The following is an 8,837-nucleotide window of genomic DNA, read 5'->3' as shown; positions in this document are numbered from 1 at the left end:
TAGAGACAGGGTTTCACCATGTTGTCCAGGCTGGTCTCGAACTCCTGACCTCAAGTGATACTCTTGGCCATTGTCCCAGGCCATTGTATGTTCTTTAAGCCAATTGAATTCCCCTAAAAATAATTTACTACCTCCCTGAAATCATCGACACTTGTCCATCTCCTTTTTCCTTAAGAAGTACGGTATAGAAACATCTATATGACATTAGGATATTGAGAAATCACTCTGTAATTCTCCCTTGTGCATGCTAATAAATTTGTATGCCATTTCTCCTATTAATCTGCCTCTTGTTGGTTGATTTTCCGGTGAGATTTCCAGTCTTCCCTTCGCTCCTACAATTGCTTCTCGGAATAATACTTCTAAATAATGCAAAAATACATAGGATTGCAAAGAAATCAAATATATTGAACCATCAAAATATTAAAAATGTGACATAGTAATTTATTTATTTGCTCCATTAAATTGTAAGACTGGCCAGGCACAGTGGCTCACACCTGTAATACCAGCACTTTGGGAGGCTGAGGGGGGTGAATCGCCTGAGGTCAGGAGTTTGAGACCAACCTGGCCCACATGGGAAACCCCATCTCTACTAAAAATACAAAAATTAGCCAGGCATGGTGGCGGGCACCTGTAATCCCAGCTACTCAGGAGGCTGAGGCAGGAGAATTGCTCCGTGAGGTGGAGTTTGCAGTGAGGCAAGATTGTGTCACTGCATTCCAGCCTGGGCAACAGAGAGAGAATCCATCTCAAAAAAAAAAAAAAAAAAAAAAAAAAAAAAAAAAGAAAAAAGAGTAAGACCTTGCGGTAGGTCTAATAATGGTTTCAGGTTTTGTTGTTTTGTTTGTTCTTAGAGACAGGGTCTCACTCTGTCACCCAGACTGGAGTGTAGTGCTACAATCATAGCTCACGGTAACGTCGAACTCCTGAGCTCAAGCGATCCTCTTGCCTCAGCCTCCAGAGTAGTTAAGACTACAGGCATGTACCACCACATCTAGCGACTTTTAAAGTTTTTTGTAGAGATGGATCTCACTATGTTTCCCAGGCTGGTCTCGAGCTCCCAGGCTCAAGCAATTCTCCTGCTTCAGCCTCCCAAGTGTTGGAATTACAGGCATGAGCCACTGCACATGACCTGTATTTTGTTTCTTTTCTCATTCCAAATTATGCTGTTTTCTCTCTTTTATTTGGTTTGATTTGCAACTGCATTTTATGGTTCTTTTCAAAGAAATAGATATTGGGCCAGGCGAGGTGGCTCACGCCTGTAATCCCAGCACTTTGGGAGGCTGAGGCAGGTGGATCACCTGAGGTCAGGAATTCAAGACCAGCCTGGCCCACATGGGGAAACCCTGTCTCTACTAAAAATACAAAAATTAACCAGGCATGGTGGTGCATGCCTGTAGTCTTAGTTACTCAGGAGGCTGAGGCAGGAGAATCACTTGAACCCGGGAGGCAGAGGTTGCAGTGAGCCAAGATCATACCACTGCATGCCAACCTGGGCAACAGAGCCAGACTCCATCTAAAAAAAAAAAAAAAAACGGCCAGGCACAGTGACTCATGCCTGTAATCCCAGCACTTTGGGAGGAGGCCGAGGTGGGCATATCGCCTGAGGTCAGGAGTTTGAGACCAGCCTGGCCAACATGGTGAAACCCCATCTCTACTAAAAATACAAAAATAAGCTGGATGTGGTGGCGCACGCCTGTAATCCCAGCTACTCAGGAGGCTGAGGCAGGAGAATTGCTTGAATCCGGGAGGCAGAGGTTACAGTAAGCCTGTAAGATGGCACTACTGCACTCCAGCCTGGCAACAGAGCGAGAGCCCATCTCAAAAAAAAAAAAAAAAAAAGAAAGAAAGAAATAGATATTGGAGTAACTGGAGTAACCCATAATGTAGTTTTCTTTTTTCTAAATCACTAAATTGGGCTTTCATATTTATGAATATAAATGTTTTTACAGAGGTACAGCTTTGACTTTATCTATTCAGTATGAAAGGTAATGTTCTCATTTTTTCTGCATAGTCTGTAATAGCAGCTTTTATTTCCTCTGTGACCCAGGCACTATTTAGAAGACGGCTTTTAAATTTCTAAGTAATTAGATTTTTAAAAAATTTACACTTTTACTAATGAGTTTAAATTTTTTGGTTTATATGAGTAAGATAATCTGAACAATGTTTTTATACATATTTTTGTAAACTTTTTTTCAGTGATTAATTTTTGTGGGTGATTCTATCAATGCTGGAAAAATATACATTCATGATTAGGAGAATGCTTATTCACTTGTAGAATTTATATCTTCTAAATCTTTATTATGTTCTTGTTCTGTTAAGGTATTTTAGTACTGTTTTGGTTTCTGTCAGCTTATAACAACAACTTCTGCTTTGTGTATCTTGTTGCAATATTATTTAATAAACAAAGATTATATGTTTACTTATCCCCCTGTTTATTGCTTTTTGCCTTATGTTATACTTTGTTTTATATGTGCCACTTGCAAATTATATTAAGTTACGTTTTGTTAACCCAAACTATAAATCTTAAGTTTTGTTGAGAAAATAAATAATATATAGCTAAGGAAAAGAAAAACAGAACAAACAGCCACACAGATTGATAACTGCTTATAAGAAGCCTTGTCTTTCAATAGGGAATTTTATTCCATTTACTTGTATTGTGATAACTGATATTTTTACTATTACTTTGCATTCTCTTTTATTCTTTCCCTTTGGTTGTGATTTCTTGTTATTCTCTTTTAAGAAAAAAAAACTTATATGCACATATTTCCTACATAAAGGGTTAGATTTATATGAGTATCTGCTTGGAGTTCAGTATTTCTTCTTCATGATGGTTTTCTTCCTGTTTGATGGGAAATCTAGCATACGATCTCTCCCAACATTTTAAAGTTTTTGTTAGTAAAACAGAATTTTAGATCCAATGTTTATTAAATTGTTATACTCTTTATGTAACACTTGTCTTGACCAGACAATTTTTCAGATCTATAACAATTTTTTTTTTTTTTTTTTTTGAGACGGAGTCTCGCTCTGTCGCCCGGGCTGGAGTGCAGTGGCCGAATCTCAGCTCACTGCAAGCTCCGCCTCCCAGGTTCCCGCCATTCTCCTGCCTCAGCCTCCGGAGTAGCTGGGACTACAGGCGCCCGCCACCTCGCCCAGCTAGATTTTTGTATTTTTTTTAGTAGAGACGGGGTTTCACCGTGTTAGCCAGGATGGTCTCGATCTCCTGACCTCGTGATCCGCCCGTCTCGGCCTCCCAAAGTGCTGGGATTACAGGCTTGAGCCACCAGCGCCCGGCTAGATCTATAACAATTTTAACTGGATCATTATTTACTACCATTTCCTTTTGAGTCATAATACCAACTCTCGATTTTGTTTCTCTCTTGTATCTTCAAGACAGGCGCATAGGTCCTCCTTTTACTAAGTCCTTGCATAGTTCAGAATATTTCTGCAGCCCTGGTAAACAGGGCACTTGGCTGGGTATCTGATCCTTACTTAGGATACTACTTTTCCCATAAAACACATCTGTAGCCTTTGTTCCACTGTCTTTTGGCATTTTATTGTTATGAAGGAGGGGAATGAGACCAGTTTGTTTTATTATTTTTAGCTCACTACACTTTTTCTGTCTGGGTTCTTTTTTTCTTATACAGAGTCTCACTCTGTCACCCAGGCTGGAGTGCAGTGGTGCAATCATAGTTCACTGCAGCCTCAAGCGCCTGGGCTCAAGAGATCCTCCCGCCTCAACCTCCTCAAGCTCCCTGATCCTCCGGTCCCCAACTGAGACCACAGGTGTGCACCGCCACACCCAGCTAATTTTCCGTTTTTCATAGAGTGGGGTCTTGCTTTGTTGTCCAGGCTGGTCTCAAACTACTGGCCTCAAATGATCTTGCCACCTCTCTGTATTCTTTAGTATTTAAAAATTATTCTATACTTCACGTTTTGTTCATAATTCTTTTACCTGGAGATCTCATTCATTGATATTGCCTAAGACACAGCAAACCCTTTACACCTAGCTAGATATATCATCCTCCTAATTTTTTTTTTTTTTTTTTTTTTTTTTTTTGAGGCGGAGTCTCGCTCTGTCGCCCGGACTGGAGTGCGGTGGCCAGATCTCAGCTCACTGCAAGCTCCGCCTCCCGGGTTTACGCCATTCTCCTGCCTCAGCCTCCAGAGTAGCTGGGACTACAGGCGCCCGCCACCTCGCCCAGCTAGTTTTTTTGTATTTTTAGTAGAGACGGGGTTTCACCGTGTTAGCCAGGATGGTCTCGATCTCCTGACCTCGTGATTCGCCCGTCTCGGCCTCCCAAAGTGCTGGGATTACAGGCTTGAGCCACCACGCCCGGCCGTCATCCTCCTTCTAAGGAAAGTTTTCTTTTGTGATTAATTTAATTATTTACTTTGTTCCATTTTTTTCTGATCTTTTTTCTAAGAATAAACATTTCTCAGAAAAAAAAAACAGAAAAAAAGAAAAAGAATAAACATTTCTCAAATGGTATATCTCTGCTGGCTGTCTTCTATATTTGTCATCTTTTCTTTTATAATTTCATTATTTATCCCTTTTCTCTGCATTTTATTAGAACTCCTACTTATTTTCAGCCAGGTGTGGTGGCTCACGCCTGTCATCCCAGCACTTTGGGAGGCTGAGGCCAGCAGATGACGAGACCATCCCTGCGAACATGGTGAAACCCCATCTCTACTAAAAATACAAAAATTAGCTGGGCGTGGTGGCGCATGTCTGTAGTCCCAGCTACTCGGGAAGCTGAGGCAGGAGAATCGCTTGAACCTGGGAGGTGGAGGTTGCAGTGAGCCAAGATCATGCCACTGCACTCCAGCCTAGTGACAGAGCAAGACTCCATCTAAACAAACAAACAAAAAAACTCCTATTTGTTTTCATCCTGGGTTTGATTTTCTTTAGCGTTTGTTCTGCTCTTTACATCCTCCTGTGGGGAGTTTAATTCTGCTAATTTTTTAAGAAAATTTTAGAAAATGTGTTGTAATTTTCTCTAATCTTTTTCCTTTTTATCTGCTTCTATTCTCCCTTCATCTCAGTTTGTCCTCTACTTCTATCTTTCATACATGTTTCATAGAGTTCAGGATTCCAAGCATGGCACTCTTCTAATATTTTCTTCTGAGCCCTAAAAGATATAATTTTCAGCACTATATTCTGCCATCTTTCAGGATTATGATCCCTTGCGCTTTTCTGTGTTTTCTATATTAGTTTTCATAGCCTTTTTTTTTTTGAAACAGGGTCTCGCTCTGTTGGCCAGGCTGGAGTGTAGTGGCACAATCTCAGCTCGCTGCAGCCTCAACCTTCCAGGCTCAAGCCATCCTCCCACCTCAGCCTGTCAAGTAGCTGGGACTACAGGCACATGCCACCACACCCGGCTAAGTTTACGTTTATTTTCTGTAGAGACACAGTCTCACTATGTTGTTCAGGCTGGTCTCAAACTCCTGAGCTCAAGCGATCTTCTTGCTTTGGCCTCCCGAAGTGCTGGGATTACAGGTGTGAACCTTTGCTGTAGTCTTTAAGGCTTAATGAGTGGCTTACCTCTAAAAGATAGAAACCTGTGAAGAGTAGTGTTCTCCCCCTTAACAATAATAAGAAGTTGGCTAATCTACAAAATTATAACTTCCCTTGAACCTATCAGAGAGGTGAGGCCATAGAGCAACCAACTGACCTGAGATCTCAGAAAACACAGGAGCCTCCAAAGAGACCTGGCCGTTGGCAGCAAAACAAAGAAAGACAGGATCACCAAACAAGCTGGTGTGAAGAATTGGGTGAATATTTTGAAACGAATTGCTAAAGTCTAGGTGTGGGCTAGTGCTAGAGTTTAAAGCTTCTGTAGGCTGCATGCAGTGGCTCACGCCTGTAATCTCAGCACTTTGGAAGGCCAAGGCAGGTGGATTGCTTGAGCTCAGGAGTTTGAAACCAACCTGGGCAACATGGTGAAACTCCATCTATTAAAAAAAATGAAAAAAAATTAGCCGGGAGTGGTGGTGCACACCTGTGGGTCCAGCTACTTGGGAGGCTGAGGTGGGAGGATCTCTTGAGCCCAGGAGGCAGCGGTTGCAGTGAGCCAAGATTGTGTCACTGCACTTCAGCCTAGGTGGCAGAGTGAGATCCTGTCTCAAAACAAACAAAAACAACAAAAACCTCTGTAAGGAAAAGCTGTCTCTTCACATTCTTTTCTTTATTCACTTGGTTATTTTTCCATATTAGTATAGAAAGATATTAATTTTTACTTAAAAAAAAACAGTGCCAGGTGGGGCGGCTTTGGGAGGACTGAGGCAGGAGGATCACTTGAGATCAAGAGTTTGAGATCAGCCTGGGCAACATAGTGAGACTCTATCTCTACAAAAAACAAAAAGAAAAAAACAATTAGCTGGACATAGTGGGCTATACCTGTAGTCCCAGCTACTCAGGAGGCTGAGGTGGGAGAGTCACTTGAGCCCAGGAGCTCAAGGCTGCAGTGAGCTATGATCACACCACTGCACTCCAGCCTGACTGACAGAGCAAGACCCTGTCTCAAAACAAAAAAATGAAAACAAAAACAGTAAGTTTCCACAATAAGCACAGTTCTCTTCTAGCTAAAATAACCATGCCTCAAGCCAAGCACCTATGACAAAAATCCCCCAGCAGTATGCTCTTTGACAGCTGGGTTTACCATTCACTGTGTTGAGAGCAGATATCCCTGCTGGAGAGAGGGGCTGTCGTCCACCCAAGTGACCCGGGGACCCCACTTACTGTAGCCCATCAAGGTGAGCGCTCCTATAAGCATGATCAGTGTCTGCAGTGCATCCGTGTAGATCACAGCAGCCAGGCCACCTGGTGGGATGAACACAGGGAGTCTGATGTAAAGGAGTCACTCTGGGTTCCCAAGGGAACCTGGAAGGCCAGGACCTGATGGGAGATTTCTTAGTGATGATTGATTGCAAAGATGGCCATGATCACTCCTCCCTGTGTGCACGCCCATTTTGCAATGTGACTTTGCTGCTCCTTTCGTGATGAAGTGAAGTTGGTGTCTCTACTTCTCACATGGGCTTGGCCATGTGACTTGCTTTGACCAATAGAATGTGGGGGAAGTGGTATGGACCTTGGGGGTCCCTGCAGCTTCTACACTTACTCTCCTGTTGCCCTGAGACCATTTGCTTTAAGAAGCCCAGTCTAACCTAATGGAGGAAGAGGGCCCCCATGGAGGGGAAGCCCAGTCAACAGCCCAAGCTAACACCAGCCATATGAGTGAGGCCATCCTCTTCCAGCCAGCTGCTCCACCTGCCACCGAACTATAGTTCACAGAGCCAGGTGAGACCAGCACACATCCACCCAGGGAACCCACAGACTTCTGGGGAATAATAAACCATTGGTTTTTCAAGCCCCTCAATTTGAGGGTTTTTTAACACAGCAATTTTTTTTTTTTTTTTTTTTGAGACGGAGTCTGGCTCTGTCACCCAGGCTGGAGTGCAGTGGTGCGACGTTGGCTCACTGCAAGCTCCACGTCCCAGGTTCACGCCATTCTCCTGCCTCAGCCTCCCTAGTAGCTGGGACTACAGGCGCCCACCACCACGCCCGGCTAAATTTTGTATTTTTAGTAGAGACGGGGTTTCACTGTGTTAGCCAGGATGGTCTCCATCTCCTGACCTCCTAATCCACCCGCCTTGGCCTCCCAAAGTGCTGGGATTACAGGCGTGAGCGACTGTGCCTGGCTAGCAATTTTCAACTGATACAGGAAGTGGTGCTTGGGCCACAGTCCCCAAGCTCTGAATACCTTTATTTATTTATTATTTATTTGTTTATTTTTCAGAGCCAGGGTCTCACTCTGTCAACCCATGCTGGAGTATAGTGGCATGATCATAACTTGCTGCAACCTAGACCTGCTGGGCCCAGGTGATTCTCCCATCTCAGTCCCCCAAGTAGCTGGGACTACAGGTGTGAGCCACCACGCCCAGCTAATTTTTAAATTTTTTCTAGAGATGGAGTCTTGCTATGTTGCCCAGGGTGGGCTCAAACTCCTGGCTCAAGCAGTCCTCCTGCCTCGGCCTCCCAAGGTGCTGGGATTACAGGTATAAGCAACTACACCCAGTCAACATCTTTATTTTTAAGGTTGGATAAAGGATGCGAGTGTTAGGGATTCAGAGGCCCCCTAGACTTCCTGAAGAGGATCATGGTGCCTCAGAGGATTCTTGTTGAGTTTGCCACCTGCAAAAATCTTCTAAATGGGCTGGGCACGGTGGCTCACGCCTGTAATCCCAGCACTTTGGGAGGCTGAGGCAGCCGGATTACCTGAGGTCAGGGGTTTGAGACCAGCCTGGCCAACATGGTGAAACTCCGTCACTACTAAAAGTACAAAAACTAGCCAGGCGTGGTGGGGCATGCCTGTAGTCCCAGGAGGCTGAGACAGGAGAATCACTTCAACCCAGGAGGCGGAGGTTGCAGTTAGCCGAGATCGCGCCACTGCACTCCAACCTGGGCGACAGAGCAAGACTTCATCTAAAAAAAAAAAAGAAAAAAAAAGTCTTCCTAACGATGATACTGGTAGCAAATCCATCCGCATCTGGACAGATCAATCTTTCCAGTCTCTTCCTTAAACCTCTGTTCTTCTTCCTTCCCTGAGGAGAAGGGACACTTACGCGTAGAAACGTGTCTACTAAAGGGCACAGTCACTGTACAATTTAAAAACCCTGCGCCTGTGGGTGTGGTGCTCTCTGGGATCCCTCCTTCCTTGCCAGCAAGAATAGGGCTCTCTCACCAAGGGGAGGAGACCTGGCTTTGATTCTGGCCCCAGTTCCCTGCCATTCACTCATGCAGTGAGTCAGCCTGAGTGTGGTGAGGTCCTGGTGTTGGG

General features: G+C 44.1%; 1 protein-coding gene across 3 annotated transcripts in view; it reads right to left on the bottom strand.

The window, feature by feature from the left end:
• The window catches only part of SLC5A11 (solute carrier family 5 member 11), a 97,780-nt gene that overhangs the window by 27,846 nt on the left and 61,097 nt on the right, over positions 1-8,837 (bottom strand). For all 3 annotated transcript variants that reach the window (XM_030925145.1, XM_010367862.2, XM_030925146.1), the window contains one exon: positions 6,740-6,820. In XM_030925145.1, coding sequence (XP_030781005.1) covers positions 6,740-6,820 — 81 coding nt within the window. The remainder of the gene's footprint in view (positions 1-6,739; positions 6,821-8,837) is intronic.

The sequence above is a fragment of the Rhinopithecus roxellana genome, chromosome 20, assembly GCF_007565055.1.
Source record: "Rhinopithecus roxellana isolate Shanxi Qingling chromosome 20, ASM756505v1, whole genome shotgun sequence".
Classification (NCBI taxonomy): Eukaryota; Metazoa; Chordata; class Mammalia; order Primates; family Cercopithecidae; genus Rhinopithecus; species Rhinopithecus roxellana.
This window is presented reverse-complemented; position numbering and strand designations above follow the sequence as displayed.